The sequence below is a fragment of the Rhea pennata genome, chromosome 8, assembly GCF_028389875.1.
Source record: "Rhea pennata isolate bPtePen1 chromosome 8, bPtePen1.pri, whole genome shotgun sequence".
Classification (NCBI taxonomy): domain Eukaryota; kingdom Metazoa; phylum Chordata; class Aves; order Rheiformes; family Rheidae; genus Rhea; species Rhea pennata.
The window spans coordinates 27,926,761-27,945,790 of NC_084670.1; the positions used below are offsets into that span (position 1 = coordinate 27,926,761).

The 19,030-nt window shown below is 50.9% G+C and overlaps 2 protein-coding genes across 2 annotated transcripts in view; both read left to right on the forward strand.

The window, feature by feature from the left end:
* Nucleotides 1-70: 70 nt before the first annotated feature.
* SEC22B (SEC22 homolog B, vesicle trafficking protein) lies at nt 71-8,426 on the forward strand. Its single transcript, XM_062581746.1, has 5 exons — nt 71-212; nt 450-559; nt 4,865-5,025; nt 5,938-6,084; nt 6,455-8,426. The coding sequence occupies exons 1-5, from the start codon at nt 138-140 to the stop codon at nt 6,607-6,609; spliced, it is 648 nt and encodes a 215-aa protein (XP_062437730.1). The 5' UTR covers nt 71-137; the 3' UTR covers nt 6,610-8,426.
* A 4,110-nt stretch (nt 8,427-12,536) lies between these two features.
* The window catches only part of NOTCH2 (notch receptor 2), a 91,640-nt gene continuing 85,146 nt past the window's right edge, over nt 12,537-19,030 (forward strand). The window contains exon 1 of the mRNA XM_062580875.1: nt 12,537-12,635. Coding sequence (XP_062436859.1) covers nt 12,554-12,635 — 82 coding nt within the window. The 5' untranslated portion in view covers nt 12,537-12,553. The remainder of the gene's footprint in view (nt 12,636-19,030) is intronic.

Genomic DNA, 19,030 nt, shown 5'->3' on the forward strand with positions numbered 1-19,030 from the left:
CGCGTTGCCGCCCGGGCGCTGTGCTGGCGTGAGGCCGGAAGCGCCCGGGCGGCTTTCCGTGCGGGACCGGATGTTGCGCTGGCGGTTTCCGGCTACCTCCGTGGCAGGGGCAGGGGCGGCGGCGGCGGGGCGCGGAGATGGTGCTGCTCACGATGATCGCCCGCGTGGCGGACGGGCTCCCGCTGGCCGCCTCCATGCAGGAGGACGAGCAGGTGCGGCCGCATCATGGCTGGGCGCGGGCCCGTCCTGGGGCGTCGGTGGGGCGCGGGCCTGTGGCCGGGGCTCCCGCGGCGCCGCGGGCCCTGGAGGGGAGCGCGGGGCGGCCACGGTGCCGCCGGGGGTGGGGGGAGGGCGGGGGCTCGTCCTGCTGCCGCCCGGCGTCCCGGAGCTGGGCCCGCGGCGGGCCCGCGGAGCCCCCGGCGCCCCTGCAGCCTGCTCTCCCCTCTCAGTCAGGCCGCGACCTGCAGCAGTACCAGAGCCAGGCGAAGCAGCTCTTCCGCAAGCTGAACGAGCAGTCCCCCACGAGGTGCACTCTCGAGGCCGGAGCCATGGCCTTCCAGTGAGTAGCCTGCGGCGTGGCGGCCTCCCCACCTCAGAGAGGACCGAAGGCGCTTCTGAGGCAGCTTGGGGCTTTCCTGGGAGCTGGGCCATCCGAGCAAGGATGAGTCCTTCACCTGCCTGCTCTGCCAGCTGAAATACGGTAGCTGCTTTAAGGGAGCCGCGTCTACGTTATTCCTTGCTGGCACTTGCTTTTCATCTCATTTCTTAGTTCTGTATTTGCTGTAGGTTTATGTAGATTCTATTTCCCTTAAGCCTTCTTTGTGGATTTGGCCCCCCTCATATCTCTTTACCTTTTATGGCTTTCCTATGGCTTCTGTGTCTTTTCTTGTGTAAAAAGAGCAGTCCTTGCTAAAAGCAGACTGGCACCACTTCTGTGAGCTCTTTGCGCACAAGACTCTCCTCTCTGCATATCCTACAAGGGTGTACTTTTTCATGCATTCCTTTTACATGTGGAAATGCATGCAGCTGCTCTGTTTGTTGGATTTTTTAAAATTTCCTTAACATCTGACAAGCCTTCCCCCTCCCACACTCTCAAATTGATTTGGTTGCGTTGTTGGCAAATGTGTTGGTTACATTTAATTCATTTCTTAAATTATCTGAAAACTCTCAGCTTAAGAATATCTTTGGCTTTTTCCAGTAACACATAAACAAGGGCATTTGAATATAAAATAATGAAAACTTACAACAAAAGTGAGTCAGACATCCTTATCTGCTAAGGAATAGAAAGGGACTGTGAATGAAAGTGGAAAGAGGAAGAATTCACAGCTAGTGAAAGAAAGAAGAGCAGGCAAACTTATCTTTGAGAAAAGGAAATGTTTCTTTACCATGGCACATAATTACTTAACAGACAAATTGCTGAAGAATTTAATCAAGGCCAAGATCTTTTCAAGCATCAGAATTACACTGTTGGCAGAAACGGTTATGTTATAAAAACAAGTTTATATGAGATCAGTGAGGCCGAGTTGTGAAAATTTCTTTTGTGAGTGACATGCAGAGTTTCACTAAGCACCGCTTCTGCTGCTGCCTCCCCAGTGGCGAGATCCCTCCCAGTTCCCAGGCTCCAGGAGCAGGGGCACGTTTGCGGTCGAGTGAGTGGGCGGCAGCCTTTGAATCCAGGGCAAGGCGTGAGTTTAAGGCTCTGTTTCTATAACAAGAGCCCTTTAACAACTCTCCTGCCCTGACACTTAGATGTTCAGAGATTTAGTGACATGAAAAGACAAGAACAGAAGCCTTTGGAAGGGCTTTAGGCCATTTGGGTAAAAGCCATGACATTGAGGCAGGCATTTCTTGTGATTGACTTACAGATGATCAACTATTACAAGATTTCTTCCCCTCCCCCCTCCACCAGCTTCTAGTTGCCTTTGATAACAGGGACTTTTGGTGGGTCAGATGGGGCACCAATTCAAATAGTCCAGCCACTCCTAACTGCTGGTGCGATTTGGGCGTTGTTCCTAGAGCTAACTGCAAAGTGCTGCTCAGCATCTTCTGGAAAGCTGTCAGGTTTTAAATGTTTCCCTGGCACTGCACTGACTGACAGTGGGGGCTTGGGAAGGAGCCTTTGTAGATCCTAGTAAATCCCTTGCTGTGTTTTTCAGTACTACTAGAACAGTGTCCAGGAAGGCTGCTCTGGTTGTGCTGCCCAGGAAACCAGAACCTCTTACTGATGGCTTTAACATCACCAGGCCTGATGAGCCAGGGTAATTTGGGCAGGTTCATGTTTTGATAGCAGGCTTGAAGAAACAACCAGGTTGTATAGCAAGGTTATATATAAGGGGGGAAAAGGAGTGTCTCCCTTCTGGACCGAGTCAGTCCACAGGCAACGGACAGCTGCATAGTGCTCGCAGGAGGCCTTTTTAAGAGAGCGTGTTAAGGCAGGATCCATGTGAGAGAGGATGACTTTCAGGTCAGAAAAAAAATATATCCTGTGATAACACTACAGAAAGGAGAAAACAAGGAGGCTTTTGAGACTTAGTCTAAAACAATGCTGACTGATGCTGGTTAACACAGCACATCTCTTCTGCCAAATCAGAGCTCTGACTGCTGAGGGCAGCATAGCCCAGGACGCAGCATTTTGTGGTGCAAAACATAAAAGTGTGGCTAAGGACATTGCTGAACCTGCTGAAGTGATGTTAAACATTTTTAGCTTGATCTGTTCAGAGAAAAGTCTCATTTCTGGTGAAATGTGAAGCTCAAACTAAGACTACTGAAGCAAATTTTGTTAAATGTAACATTTAGATTTCAGATCTGGAAGCTGTGCTGCCCTTTCAGCTACAGTACTTAGGCACTTCTGTACCTGCATGGCCATGGGTGCTATGCAAGTCTGCCGTGCTGTCAGTCATCAGTTGACCTTTGTCTGGTTAATGGCGTAAGTGCTACTAACACATCATGTTGAAACAACCCTTGGCCTTTGCCACTGGTATCATCTAGAAGGATTAAGCTTTTTTGTCTCAAAAAGGTTCAAAATAATTGTAAGAAATCTAGCAGCTGAAGTTGGCATGTGGAAATCTGGAGTACAGAAGATGTAAGTGGCAAGCTGCAGCATCTGCTGCTTGTGTGCATACATTGCCAAGCAGTCTGCGTAATCAGATGTTGTGTTAAAGCTCAGAATTGTGCACACAGTGTGAAATGGAGAAATCCAACTGTGCAGGAACTCTGTTCTGATGTTGCACTGAGGCTGACAAAGCTGTGCTTCAGTCTAGGACAGAATGGGTTGTGCTTGCTGTCTGTGCTGCTGGCAGATTAATGTTAAATCCAAGATGTTTAATATCACATCAGGGAAAGGCAAATTGGGAAATCCAGCTGAAGAGCTCCAGGCAGGACCAGCTGGCCTGAACAGAGATAACACAGCTGTACCGACAGGGGATGTTCCTTAGACTGCTCTCTTGAGCATGCTGCTCTGGCTCTCGGGGAATGCTGTTGCTATCTGACACGAGTTTTGTTTATTTCAAAAGACCTTTTCTGTAATGACTGTGGCTAAATCAAGCTCTGAGTGATGATCTAGGGAAACCCTGAGCTGTTAAAGAGACCTCTGAGGGTGAGGGAGAAACAGGAGCATGAGATGTACTGTAGAACTAACATTACAGATTGCAGTCCAAGCTGAGGGACATGAAAAGGAGATAAAAATGTGCTTGCACAGATGCTCTTGAATAATGGATTGTAACTGAAGTGTCTTGCTTCTGCATGGGATGGATCAGTTATTTGAAGAGTGGCAAGGTTTGCCCCCAAGCCATGGAGACAGCAGAAGGGAATAATCCTGAGCCTGAAAGCTACAAGTTGAGGATGGCTAACTTAAAGGATTTGGATTTTTCAGAGATGGCTGGAAACACGGTGGGGAAGAGGAGGAGGAAGTTGTTTTATAGACTTGGTGCATCTATTAACCAAATATTTTAAGCCATTTACTTAACTACAGTGGCCTTAAAACTGGGTTAAATTTCTAACACACTTTAATCTGTATGCTAATTGGGCTGCTACATAATGGTATTATGTGGAGAGTCAAGGAAGGTTATGTGAAAGTAGCATTTAATTCCCCCTTAATAATAAACATTCTAAGTGTATCCAGAGCCATCTGCCATCTCTGCTACCTTAGTTTTGGTAGAAATACTGTTCCCTCTGTTTTTGTATTGGCCAGATAAGGAGGAAGATATAGTGGGGAATGCGCTACTGCAGACAGTTGTGATGAAGCCTAAATAACTGCTTTTCTGTCTAGCCAGGTCTAAATTTCAAGATTGGCTCCACTTTATTAGTTATTTCAGGAAGCTTTTTATTTGAATTATAATGAAAAGCCCCTATTCTCATATGCTGACAGACACTGGAACTCACCCTGAAACAAGGTCAGAACTAAGCCTCTGAAAGCAAGTAAGTATTAGATGCAGTAGAGAATGGGGGTGGGGAGGAGGGTAAGAACAGGACCTCTGTGGGTTCAGCTGCAAAAAACCTCAAATTACATTATACAGTAACAGCAGCTTCTGGTTCAGAATCACATCTTGGGCTCCTAACATCGCAGCCCAGGAGCTGATAGCACAGTCATGCTTGGATGCTGCAAATCTGCAAGGGAAGTCATCAGATCCCAGCACTGATATTTTTCCCCAGCTGCCTTTGAACAGCAACACTGCACCAATAGGCTGGTGTCAGGGAAGAAAGGGGCATTTAGTCCTCCAAACTGGAAAGCGGGAGCATAACACAAACAATAGCAGGCCTAAACCTGATGTTCTCTCTGTCTCATCAGAGGAGGAAGAGTATGAAGGGTTGTGTTTGATAGGATTGGTTCAAAATTGATTGATTAATGCTCTCTCTGCTGTTCTAGCTACATCATTGAGAAAGGGGTATGTTACCTGGTCCTATGTGAAGCTGCATTCCCCAAGAAACTGGCCTTTGCATATCTGGAGGACTTGCATTCGGAGTTTGATGAGCAACATGGCAAGAAGGTGCCAACGGTCTCCAGGCCCTATTCCTTCATCGAATTTGGTGAGGTCTCTCTCCCTGGGACTAGTTAGGAAACTTCTTGGAGGGGCGGGAATGAGAAGCCAAGGGATCCTCTCCAGCTTGGCCTGTGGAGTTGCAACTTCAGCTTCTTTTTGGGACCACAAAAATGGGTGTTTTGAGCAAGTAGAGAAATGGTAGGAAAATGGTAAATGTCCTTTGATTCAGTTTTCCTATTTTAAGTTTCTTGGCTTCTCTCCAGTGAATGTTTGTGTGCAGTTGCTGTCTCAGAAATGCTTCTACTCCTTTGGCAGCCAGGCTGCTCTCTGTGAGGCACGACTTCTCTCTACACCGCATCCAAAGGAGTTAGTGCAGAGCTAATGGGGTTAGTAGGGCTTTTTTGGTACAGCACCTGTGATGAAAGGGAATGGGATGCAAAGTGTAGGGGAACCAATATCCACTAGAGTGCTGGAGAAGGAAGGAGAACTCTAAGTCTGTTGACTCTAGATCGGTTGACTATCCAGCAGCAAGGTCTCTAAGCCCTCCTGCCTTGCTGATAGGCTGAGGTTTCTCTGTGCTGGCCTGGTGGGACAGGTTCTACAGAGTAATGTAATAAGCAGCCCAAAGGGCTATCTTGTGCTGTATTACTCCAGTTGTTCTCACATACAGTGAAAGAAGAGCTATGCTAAACCTGAATGGTTTCTCACCCCACACGCTCTTTTGTGACGGTTTTTGAGGGTGCATTTCTATGAACGTTGTTAACCAGAAACCCTGGAGCTGTTTCGCAGCCCACCCCGATGTCTACCAGACCACTCATTGGAAGTCCTCTCAGATTGATGGTGAGGGGTGCCTCAGTTAGAGGGTGTAGGCTGAACCAGAGAGTTTGTTTTCTGTCCTTGGTAAAGCAAGCAGTGGGGGAAAATCCACTTTTCCACTGACAGCCACCTCTTGTTCCAGACACCTACATCCAGAAAACCAAGAAGCTCTACATTGACAGCCGGGCAAGGAGGAACCTGGGTTCCATCAACACAGAGCTGCAGGATGTGCAGAGAATTATGGTGGCCAACATTGAGGAAGTCTTACAGCGAGGAGAAGCGCTCTCAGGTACAGGGAATGGCTGCCATTTGGAATACAGTTCTCTGTCCTGTTGGTCAGCTGAGCAGGCGGAGCATACCTGAGGGAAGGACTTGCTAATCCCTGAGCCTCCTAAGAAAAGCAATGGAGTCAATGGGTATTTCATTTTAACCAGTTACATCCTAAAGCAGCCAGTAGGTAGTAGTAGTGTCTCACAGGCTTGGGTGACTCATCCTAGTGGAGCAAGCGTTGCAGCACTGCAGATAGTACAAGGCTTGCTGCTGTGCAGAACTACTGCACTTCCAGCATCTCCTGAGAAACTCTCAGTTAACGTAGTATTTGGGGAACATTTGGTTGTGTTAATCTTGAGACTAACTTCTCTGCCCTTTCCCTTTAACAGCTCTTGATTCCAAGGCCAACAACTTGTCCAGTTTGTCCAAGAAGTACCGTCAGGATGCGAAGTATCTGAATATGCGTTCCACTTACGCCAAGCTTGCGGCTGTAGCTGTGTTTTTTATCATGTTGATCGTCTATGTGCGATTCTGGTGGCTGTGAACTGGTTACAGTTGCTGAAGAGGGAAAGCCTGTAGCCTGGCAGGTGTATGTGTGCAGGACACTGTTCACGGGGATGTGCATTAGAATCCACATAGGACCATCACCTTTATGGGAATGTCCTGAAGGCGTTAGGTGACACCTGAGTACTACACCTCTTAGTGAATCCTAACCATAGGTATAAAGGCTTGTTGACTGCAGGCTTCTCCTCTGAGAGCGTTTGCACTAGAGGACTGTAGTTTGACCTCCCGAAGTTCTGCACCCCTCCTAGGGGTGAGCTCTGGGAACAGTCAATCAGTACAGTTTAGCAGAATCATGCTGTACATCCTCCTGTTGAGTAGCTCTAGTGGGAACTGGACTCTAATGAACATTCCTTGTGTTGGCAATGTTTTCTTTTCTAGAATCTGGGTCTGCAGTTGTTGGGTTTTTTTTTAAAGACAAGACTCCCTGTCTGAAGGCAAGTTCTGCACTGTACATATTGTAGTAGCTTTCACCTCTGTTGAACTAGCTATTGTTGAGTTTTTCTTGTCTGACAACTTTGCTTGTTACACTTTCAATTATTTTAGGAACAAATGGATGTTAAATTATGCCTTAAAAATATATTCTGGCTAGTACTAGGAGAGGCAGTGAAACTATTAATTAATTCCTACAAAATTAAACTACAGGTTTGTAAGTGTCCGCTTTCCCTCTCCTGACAGCTATGTATGAGAGTTTGTTTCCATGTGATTAAGAACAGGGTACTTAATTCAAATGCTCTTGGAGCAGGCACAGTGCAGACAATGTCAGCACTCTTTTTTTTTCCCCCTTCTATCTGCAGATTCACTACATTATTTCCTTCCTGTTTGTAACTGTGCTTTCCAAAACACATCAAAGCTGCCATCTCTAGGATGCTTATTTTCTTTCCCCCTCTTTCTTTCACCCCAAAAAACCAAAAAACCCAAAACTTTGAATGTTGTTGTGAAGAAAAGGCAGTGTTTCCTTAATGAATGTTTTAGCTTTACGTGAAGGATTCAGGATAACAACTTTAAATCCTTTGGAAATGCCACCTTTTTTTCCTGTTTTCACCCTCTCCCTACCTCACTTGGAAAGCTGAAACTGTAGCTGAAGGAAAAACTCACTGTGGGGCAATGGTGTATAACTTCTTATTTCTCATGGGCCAATGTGTATAGTTCCACTATAATGTGATTTTTGTCCACCTGTGCAAGAACTAACACTTTATCAGTCTGCCATTTTTAAAAAACAAAACCTGCAGCTCAGGCCTTTTCGCTCTTTTCTGCACTCAGGTGCCTGTTTCTGCCACTAGGCAGGAAACGGGCACTGTCACAGAAGGAAATTTCAGGGCTCCCCAGCACCTTTTAAAAGCACATAATCTTGTGCAATTCTGGACATAATTATGACCGAAAGTGTTTCCTGCCACTGGGTAGGAAACAAGACACTCTTGTCCTGGCTGGGAGCACTACCCAGCTTGGCTCCTCTTTGGACTAGCAGGGAAGCAGTTGGCACTTGTCCACCACTGATGAACCTAGCAACTCTGCTCTGCCACCTGGTCTCAAATCGTCTGATTTCTGCATGATACTTCCACGTGTTGCTTTGATTGTTGTATTATTTTTTAATCTTATAAGTTGTGTCCCTAACAGGTGAATGTCCCAGTGATGTAGGTCTGTGTGTAATGTAGGTCTTGAAAGGTGAGCAGACGCTGACCGTGCCTGGATTGCCATGACTTGAAGGGAGTGATGCTTCTGCAGTTAACGGCAGCCCCGTGAGCAGCTGCCTGCTGCAGCGCCAGTGTCAGCAGTGAAATAAACGCTTCCAAAAAATCCCCTCTGCTGCATGGAGTTTCCTGTCCGTATTTGCATGCTCTTGAAGGATGCTCTGTTTCCTTTCAAGGGTACAAGAGAGCAAAGACCTTTTGGTAAAAACTCCTGTAGTTGAAGTCAGCTGGGATGATTGCAAGAGTAGATGTCTGTGTTAGTTGTTCGCGTGGTCAAGGCTCTGAGGAGAAGCCAGTACTAGTTTCTTCGTGAACTTCTTGCGGGGGGTCAGAGATGTGGCTCCTTGCCCTCGTGCACAGCAGCAGCGGTGCGGCGTGCCAGGCCCTGCTAGGCAAGAGCAGCCCCTTTGCCAGCGGTTGCAGTGCTGGGCGAAGTCCAGGGCTGCTGCCTGCAGGTGGCAGTGCCTCCCTGGAGCTGGCACCGCGGCGCAGAGCCATGCCCGGCGCAGGGGGAGCAAGGATCTCTTCCGAGGGTGCCTCAGCCCCGTGGCATGCTCTGGCCTCCCGGGAGACCTGTGCAGCCTCCCCGGGCCTGGGGCTGCAGCCATCCTGTCGCGGGGCCTCGAGTGTGCCCCACCGAACGGGCAGGGACGGGCGGGCGGGCTGTGCCTGCGGGGGCTGCCAGGCCGTGTCCTGTCGCAGGGCCAAGCCCCGTGAGGGCACCTCATAGCGGGGAGTTCCCTCATCCCCTCCTTGTGACTCTTGCACCCCACAACCCTCTCGCTCCTGTTTCTGAGTTGCCCCTCTGCGTCCCAAGGGCTCTGGTCCAGCCCTTGCTGGATTGCCTGTGTCACGCGTTGTCCCCAGGGTCAGAGGGCTGGAGGCAGGCTGCACATGCTGGCTTATCTGCCCTGTGGGAGCCTTGAGTGCTCCCAGGATAGCCCTGCCCTTGGGGCTACAGGGCCAGCGCCTGGGGTCCTGGTCACCCCCAGGCGCCCGAATCCCACCAGGATCTCTGCTGTGCCAGGACACAGCCCCGTGTCCTGAACGCCTCCCCTGTTCAGACAGCCGCTGAGCTCGGTGCACAGTGTGCCAAATAGTCCCCATCAGCCCGTCTTAAGTTGTTGGCCCTCACCGCTTACCGCTGCCCCGGCCATCTTCTGTAGGCTTGACCAGCTGGGCGCTTCCCTGGCCGAGAGCCCTTCCCGTCCTCCGAAGCAGCGCTTCTCCGCTAGCCCTCCTTTCCGGGGAGGCACCGGCTAGCTGCCGTGGCCGTTCCCAGACCGGCTATGTTGCCTGAGGGGTACATCGCTGATCAGATTGCCCCCCCAGAAGGATGGCATGAGACTGCTCCGTGGCGAAGGCTTTCCCGGCGTGGCCTTGGCTGCCCTCTTGGGCTTCCTCCCTGCAGGAGCATCGGTGCTGCCGGTGCCAACCCCGTGCTGGGCTCCCCGTGGCCGCTCTCCGCAGTCCATCCTGGCCCTCCCCGCTGCATTCGCTCTACCCATTTAATACCTGGAGATGCTCAACAGGGCAACACCTGCACCTCTCCCCGGCCCGAGATGTGCCCCGCGCTGGCGCCAGCAGCATCAGCCCCTCTCTGCCGCTGAAGCTAGCCCCTGCATTGCCCTCCCCGGCCTCTCCTCCCCCAGGCAGCTGCGCTGGGACACCCACGGCGCAGGGACAGGCCGGGTGCAATGGAAAGCGGGCAGGCGGGGGTGCCCCGGGAGCTGCTCCGCTTGTCGCGGGCGCGTGGGGGTAAGCGACCTCGTCCCAGGAGCGATTTTGCAGAAAAGCCGCCAGCTTTCAGGTGCATTTGCTGCTCAGCTCCAGTCTGGGCTCCCCGGGCGTCCAGCCACGGCAGCCACCGCTGGAGCCACCCTCCCCACCGCTGGCACCTGCCCTGCTGGCGCCGCAGCCGTCGGGGAGGACAGCGCCAGCGCCAGCGCCAGCCCCACGGCTGCCCCACAGCTTCCACCACCGTGTTCTGAGCCCCAGGCCGCCGCCGGGTGCCCAGGCAGGCGGGAGAGGTGGCTGCCCCCACGGTCTTCGTGCAGGGCCACGTGCGGGAGCTCGCTGCTGGCGAGGAAAGTCCCCCGCCTGCACGGCCCGGCGTGCCTCGGAGTTTCCAGCCTGAAATCAGGGTTCGCTCTGCAGCTGGGAAAGCGTTTGCAAAACTTCCCGTGAGGCAGGAGGTCGCCGGTCTGCAGCCTCTGAAGACGTTGCAGGGGGATTTCGGGGCCGGGTTGGAGGCCAGAGGAGAGGGTGCATGGGGCAGCCAGCTGCTTAGGCCCGCGGGTTTCTCCTCCTCTTCTCCCCTGCTCGCAGGGACAGTCTCGGCGGTGACCAGGGCTGTGCATAGCGGGGTGCTTTGAGAGGCCCGGTGCTGCGCTTGGTGGCTGGCCAAGGGCAGCCGACTGCAGAGCAGCGGCGCACGCGCCCGTGCCGGGCCGAGTCAGCATCACTGCCTGTCCCATCGTGTCCCCTCCCATCCCAGCGTGTCTCTTCTCGTCCCATCCCCTCCTGTCCCGTCTGTCCCATCCCCTCCTGTCCCATCAAATCCCCTCTTGTCCCATCCCCCGCTGCCCCCTCCCGCCCCGTCCAGGGAGACACTGCGGTGCCGAGGCCTGGACCCACGCCTGCGGGGGGCCCCAGGCTGCCCCCGGCCCGGGGGTCCCCGCCGTCCCGGCAGGCGCAGGGGAGCCGGGGGGCCGGCAGACCCACACCGAAGGAGTTCGCTGGCATGACGCGAGCAGGGAGAAGCCCAGCGTGATTCTGAATCGTAGCTGATAAACCCTGCCGCGGCCAAGCCCCGGCGCCCCGCAGAGAGATGACAAACCTGTTTCCTGTGTCGTTTCTTTTTTCCCCCTGCTTTCCCCCTCCGTCGAGCCGTCATCAGCGCCTCCCCCTGCAGAAACACCCCGGCTCAGCGCGCCCCTCGGGCCCTGGTGCGCTGCCCGCTCGCCCCGGCACCGGGACTCCCCGGTGCGGGCGCGGGCGCATCCCCGTCAGCCGCAGCCTGCCTTCACCCCTGCCCGAAAACGCAAGCAGACACCGGATTTGCATAGAGCACCAAAAATAAACGCGCTCCCGCCACGGGCCAGCCCCGACTCCGGCCCCGGGCGACGCCGGGCGCCGGCGGGTCCTGGCTGACGCTGCGGAGAGCCGAGGCCGGAGCCCGGGGCCGGCGTCGCCGGGTCGGTCCTGCGGCGCCGAGGCCTGCGCGACCGAGCCGCTCTGAGGGCGCCGCAGGCCAGCGCGTCCCCCGCGCCGCGCCACGCCGGCTCCGGCGAGGGATGGAAGCGGGGCGAGCCGAGTCCGCGCTGCGCCGTCCGGGCGGCAGCCGGAGCGGCGGGCGCTCGGTGCGCGCCCAGGTAGCGGCAACGCCGTTTCGCTCCTGGCCGATCTGGGGGGTTGATCGTGCATGTTTTTTTTTTTTTTAAGACGAGACTAGCTAGCAGGTAAGGTAATGGCCAGCGAAGCCAAGTCGCGCGGATTTTAGCCGTTAACGGGCGCGCCGCGGGACGGGCTAGCCGCGGCGGAGCTGCGAGGCTGCCAGCCCTCCGGATTTAGCTGGAAGGCTCACCGGTGTTTTCGTTTAAAACCGCCCCGCTCCTGACGTCGTGTAATTATGCAGGAGCCTCAGCTCCCGTTTCAATGAGGTTCCAGCTCCGAGGTTTGCGAAAGAGAAAGCTGCGGCGTGCGACCCCGGTGGGTGCCGCGGACCCCCAAGAGGGGCGGGCGCGAACAGGGCGGTGTGCTCGCACGCCCGTACAGCCCCGCAGCTGAAGTCGGCTGCTCGGGCGACGGCTGAGCCGGGCCTGGACCGCTGGAGGCCGCCGAGAGCCTCCCAGGCGGCCCCGGCTCGCGGCGGCGCGGCCCCCTCGGCCCCGCTGCTCCGGCGGCCGCGCGGCGGGCAGGCAGCCGGGGCGCCCCGCCCCGCGCGCTCCCGCCCCGCCCCGCGCGCTCCCGCCCCGCCGCGCGCTCCCGCCCCGCGCGCTCCCGCCCCGCGCGCTCCCGCCCCGCGCGCTCCCGCCCCGCCGCGCGCGCCGCCTGGCGGCGGGCGGGCGCGGCGGAGGAAGCGGGGGCGGCGGCGGCGGCGCGGCCGTGTCCCTCCGCGGCGGGCGCCATCGGCGGCGGCGGCGGCGCAGATCCCTCCGCGCGCCCTCCGCCGCGCCGCGCCGCGCCGCGCCGGGACGGGCCGGGCCGGGCTGGCGGGCGGGAGCGGCCGTGGCCATGGCCCGCGGAGCGGGGCCGGCGCTCGCCGCCCTCCTCGGCTTGGTGCTGGCCGTGCTGAGCCGCGCCGAGCCCGCGGCGGGTGAGTGCCGGGGGTGGGGGGAGCGGCGGCGGCGGCGGCGGGACGCGGGTGGGGGGCGGCGGCGGCGTGCCCGCGGCACGCGGGGCGGGGAGGTCTCCGTGGGCTGCGACGGCGCGGGGGCCGCGCCCGTGGGGCGAGGCGGCGCGGGGGGTCGGGGCGGGCGCGGCGGGCCGAGGGCAGGCTGCCCCCCGCGTCCCGGGCTCGGGACCGACGGGGCCCCGCGGCGCGCTGGGGCTCCGCGCCGCCGGGTGGGCGGCCGGCGGCGGGGGCGAAGCGAGGAGCCGTCGGGTACGTCTCGGAGCGCGGCGCAACGTTAATGCGCGGCGGCGTAAGTAACGCGGGAGTTGCTCAACGGGGGGTTTCGCGCGTCCGGCCGAAGCGCGGCCCGCGTACGAAGAGCCGGAGCGGCCGAGACCGGCCCGGCCCGCCGCTGCGCGCTCCGCGGGGGTTGGGGGCGCCGGCCCCGCGGGGAGCCGCGCACGTCCGCGGTGGAGCCCCGGCTCTGAGCAGCGCAGCTGGCCTTAGGAAAATCTGCGGTAGGGAGACTAAGCATCGCGCTCTGGTGTGAGCTGAAACGTGGTGGGAAGCTTATGTGGAAGCCTTCCTCCTAGGGAAGTCTTCCTCTGTCGGCGGTGCGGCAGCAGCTGTGTCACACACCGTTGCAAAGGGACGGGTTGAGCGCTCGATGTTTTGATCTGGAAGCGCGGGAGGAAAAAGTGTTACTTCTTCACATCACCTAGATGTGACGCGTAGGTAGTTCAGCTTTACCGAGGAAGTACCTACGTGTTCAGGTGGATGGGAAGACTTCTTGAAATTGTTTCCTCGCTTTCTAATTATCAATCAACACGCAATTCAGGGTAGCTGAATCTACGTGTGCCCATTTGTGTCTCCGAAGAAGTTGCTCCTTTTCACCGTTGCTCCCCATTCTGTGTTGGCGCTGGCCACAGGTCTTACTGGCGGGTTGGAGGATGCGGTCCACAGCCTTGACTGGTCAGTCTTGCCTTCCTGAGGAGCCTCCCTGTTCAGGGGATAAATCATGTGCAGCCTTGCAGCACTTGAAAGCTGTGAAGGGCCAGCAGTCTTTGACTACTTGTGTGACTTCTCTTTTTTCTTTTCTTCTTCTTCTTCTATTTTTTTTCCTTTTTGCTCCTAATAAGGCAGATCACTCTTCACAAATCTTCTGAAAACTGAAACGATAGGAGAGAGTGGTAGTGGAAACTGTTTAGTATTTAGTACTTGACCAACTGAGCTGCTGATAATTTCAGCAGTTTTAATCTTCGTTATAGTTAGGAGTAGAAGCTGGTATCTGCAGAGTTTTGACCACCACTGCTGTCTTGGATACTGAGTAGCCTGGTTACTCTGTCTGTGTTTTGACTTTGGAATGATTGTTATTTGTCTTTTGGGAGGAATTTTGTGTGTGTGTGTGTGTGTGAATCTGAAATCTGACTTGCTTAGTCTTATTACTATGTTAGAAGAAAATGGTTGGAATCAAAAAAAGCGACTTCCTGAATATGTTTTGGCAAGGTTTGCTCAAAAACAATAGGAAAAATGAAGGCTCTTTCAAGGATAGGTGTCTTAAAAATTTTAAAGTTTGTTTCCTTGGTAGGAAGACGTGGTGCGTGTTGGGGCTGTTATTTCTGAAAATGATTTATCTAACACAGGAGGAGGCAAAATACTGTTATTTTAAAGACTAAATGTCATGCCCATTTATTTAAACTGTGGCTTAATGCTAGCAACTTATCAGTTTGCTGCTAGCTCTAAGAAGTTCCTTTTCTGATGCGGAAGCAGTCTTCACTTTCTGTGTCTAGGGGACTGGTTTAAGGCTTCCCATGTTGCAGAAGGCGAATTTGCATTGCGGATCAGAACTTGTTCCAGTGCCAAATGAAGACTGATTGTTAGAGATGACAAATCTAGAATGAAAACGACTCCTGGTGTTCTTAAGATACTGACCTGCCTGTGGTTCTTGGGAGCAGAAGTTGTGGCTAGAATGAATGGAAAAGGGAAAGGTGAAGTCACCGAAAGAGTATTTTCGGACACGGATACGTTCACCTGTCCTGACGTTCCTGTGCAAGAGACGACAGGTATCTGGTATCAGCCCTCTTGGTCAATGCGTAGGAGGCTGCTCGATGTGCTAAGTGCTGTGATTTGGACAACTCAACTCTGTCTCATCATGCAAGTCCAATGGTGCAGCAACTTGCTTTTCCAGTTGAGCTTTTGTTTTGTAAAAGGCTGGAGCTGAAGTTGCAGTAAGCTGGGGTGGGGCAGGAACACCTGTACTTTTGGTGAGAACACTCTCCTGATAATTGCTGTTAATGTTGACAGCATTTGTTCCTTTTTTGATCGGATAGCAATGGGTGAAACAGGAATCCTCCTTAGTGCAGCTCACTGTAATTATCCACCGTTATTACTATTAATGTTTGCTACTGCAGAAGTGAACTGAGTTTCTCTAAGCCCAAATTCACCAGATTGCAGTTGACAATCTGCCCTCGATTTCTAGCAGATTGCAATACATCTAGAGCACCATAACCGTAATGCCTTTGCGAGCCGCAGTTTGGCATCTTTACTCTTTAAAGAGCAAAACTTTTGAAGACTTCAGATAATGCTGACAGTGCTGGTCTGTTTGCTTGATGTGGATTTGCTGAAAAGCAAGTTTTACTCGATCATTTGAAGGTGTTACTGCTTATCAAATATGTTTTTATCAAAGATGCTGATTTAGACTTTCAAAACTGAGTGTGATTATAATCTGGCTAGTTTACATCACTTCCTGCAGGGCATCATTTAGTCAGTTAAAAAATATGTGAAGATACTCTCCCAGACATTCTCAAGACTTGAATCTCTGGAAGAGAAGTTAGGCCTCTGGTAGTATTTGGCATTTGAATTTCTTACAACGGGTGGATGGGGCTTTTGTCAGCTTCCTCTCTCTCTCTTTTTTTTTTTTTTTGGCCTCCTTTTATATTTCCTTTTATTTCTTGTCTCGCTGCTGCTGCAGTAAGTTGGCATTTTTCTTTAATATTATTGATCTGGTGCTATTCAGCTTCATCCAGTTCTTAAAAATGGTGTTTGTATTATGAAAGGGGACCCACGGCTGGGATTTGAACATTTGGGCTAAACATAACCCCCTGTCCTAATGGCTTGGGGCAGATGGGATCTGGATGTATGCTCCCTGTAAAATCAGGAGTAAATGAAAGAAGATCAGCAGAATTTGTACAGCCTGCTTCTTCCGGACTTGGGAACCTTACTTAAAGACAAAACCAAACATTCACAATTTTAAGTTGACGTAACTTCATTTCCTTTCAGTTTGTACTCTTGACTAATGACTGTGAATCCGAGGAACGATATAGTGACTATTAATTCTGACTCCTCTTTTGGTCGTATTAAGGAAATGTCATTCATGTTGGAAAAAACTTTCCTATGCATCTATATTAAAATGGCCTTTTGTAGTTATATTCTTAGTTTCTGTTAATTCATTTTAAGATGATCTTTCCAAAAAAGTAAGGGCTGTGTCTAGTCAATGCCCATGCAGAAGAAATAGTGCCTATATCATTCTAAATACATGATCGTCTGAGAGCTACAGAAATAATCATTCATTCTGTTTAAAAAATAGTCTGTTCTTAGGGCACATGTCCTTTTTTTAGCCTTCATAAGGATGAAAAAAGAGCTTTGTATCTCAGAATGGCGTTGGTGCCCGCTGTTTGTTCCGTGCAGCAAGTCTTAATCTTGTTTCTCTGACATCACCATTAATCGTTGTGGGGCTGCCACTTCTGCAGAGGCAAACATTCTTAATGTTCGGATTAATAAAGATTTAGTACTGCAGGATGATGGAAGACTTCGGAGAATGTGGCAAGTATAGTTTCTGTCTGCCATTTCCATGGAAACCCCAATGCCTCCTCAGCTCTTTAATTGCCTTAACTACATTTTTTTGTGGAAAACTTTTTTTTTTTTTAAGTAAACGCTTTGTTTTGCATTTCTGGATTTTAGATGTGTTGTCTTTATATGGAAAAATCTGAAAATATGGGAAGGCGGAAAACAACAGCTGTGAAAGTAAATAGAGAATATGGTTATCAGATTTTTAAACTGTATTAAAAGTTCATCCAAAATTCAATATGTGTTATAACTTGGAGCTTTTATCAGTAGTTCTTGAATAGGAATAGTGTCACATAAACTCTGGCCACATCTGATAGAAATGGTAGTCTTCCTACAGGTTTCTAAATCCAAGACCTTGAAGACAGAAGGACTCCAATTCTGTCTGTGAATTTGGACAATAGTTCTGCTCTTAAGAGGACAAATTAATGCTTTCTACCTGTTTCCTAGAAGCTCAGGGTCTTTGACTGGAGAAGAAATTTGAAACAGATGATTGTAGGACATGCAGGTCTGTGGGTCTGAGACCTTATGGGATCACCTCTAGCTTTATATAATGTAGTTGGGTTTGCTGTTTGTATGTTTGAATTTAACAAATTGATGGATTTCTAAAGCAAAATTTCTTCTTCTTATAGGCTTGTTTCTTCTGAAGTACATTTAATATTTAGGTTTTTTTTTTTTTTTTTTTGCAACTGTTTTTAGGCTTGCCTTATGGATTCTAGAGAAGCTAGTGAAGAAAATAGTTTAGACACATGGGGCTTTCTTTCTCAAATGGTACAGGGAATTGGCTATGTTCCTTCCCACTCCTCTGAGCTCAGGTCAGCTACTGAGTTGAGTGTTGAGCTATCCAATTTATTTCAGGCTTTTGTTTGTACCAATGACAGAGAACATTTGAGGGGCACTGAATGTGGTCTGTGGGCAGTTTTCTTTCAGCTCTCCTTGTTCCTGGGGATGTACTGGAAACTGGAGGAGGAGGCATTTCTTTTCCCACTTGGCACCATGTAAATGCTTAATGTTAATGCTTAAATGTTCCACCCTACAGGAAGAATGGCTGGATTTTTTTTTTTCTTTTTTTGCAGTTATCTTACTCATTTTCTCCAGCTCTTCCCCTGTGAGAAACCATTGTTTCGGTGAATACCTCTTCTCAGTGTGGAGGTTTGTGTAGTGTCTGAATGTGGACCACCCACCTATAAGACACCTTGCTGTTATGTGTGTTCTGTAGCAGATGGTAGAAATTACCTAGTTTCAAGTGTAGTTGGTGTCCTTGAGGAGTGAGGAATCTAGCAAGGCATCAGAACTGTCTCATGGATCACTATTTTGGGTCCTTTGAGTTATTGCCTCAACAGAGCTCTGAGTACTTCTCCCAAATGATTTCTGGTTTCCTTTTGGCTTTGGATAAATCTGCAGGTGTTAAAATCTGTCAGGCTTCAATATCAGAAATGAGAAACATGAAGGGAGGATTTATCTATTTAATGTTTTTTAAATCTTTAAATTTGAACTTTTTTTTTTTTAACTTTAGAGCTATCAAGAATGTCAGATCTTAATCACCTATTATCTTAGCAAGGATAAAGAGGAAGTCTTGAGCTGAGTATATCTTGTTTGAAAGTGATGAACCATGAGTCTTTTGAATAAATAAAGCTCTTGCAGCAACTGTAAGCATATGGATCTCTTAAAATGCTTTAATTAATCTGATTATGCTTACTTTATTGATTTCCATGAAGTACAGACAGGCTTCATCATTAACTACTACCTGAGACAGGCAAAATGCTCAACTTGCTTAAGTTCCTAAAATGTTAGTGTTTTTCTAAATCCATTTGAGCTGAATATAACAACTTTATCACTCCTTCACAGTAAGGATTTCTCCTATTTTCTTCTTCCTCTCTGTGTTGCTGCTGTTGGGTGATCTGGTCACTTCCAAAAAATAAACCGTTCTAGTGTTGTCTGCTACCACTTATTTATTAGTGGTTGGTTTCCATGATAAATAACCTCATTTGAACAGTAATCTGTTGAGTTTAGTGAGTAGCCTAATTAGTTATGTCTCCTTAATGGTTTTCTTCCAAAATTTGGTTATCTTGGGATATCCTCTGCATTTATGTAATTTCTTAGTCTTTTTTTTTTCTTTTGAGCGTTGAGTTTCCTCAGCTCGTGCATGTTGTCACCTTTACAGTGTTCTACCGGTTTACTTGCAGGAAGGAGCTACCAGGCTTTTTCCAGGTACTTCACCTCATCCTTCAACCTTGCTTTCTTAGCTCCTCTCGTCACGTAGTGTTTTTCCAGGAGGGAATCAGAGGCTGTTTGTTATGCTCTGGGAATCTGAGATTGGCGGTGGTGTTGTGTTTCTGATCTTGCTGATGCCTCTTTTCTTCAGAGCTCATACAACTCTGCAGCTATAAAGTAGTCTGAACTTGCACAAATAATTTCCCATACATGCCTGTGCTGCTGTGTGAACTGTTTAATTAATTTGAATCCTTTTCTTCCTTCCTCATGGTATATAAGGGAATAACACGGTTGAAATGACGTGTTGTTTCTCATGAATG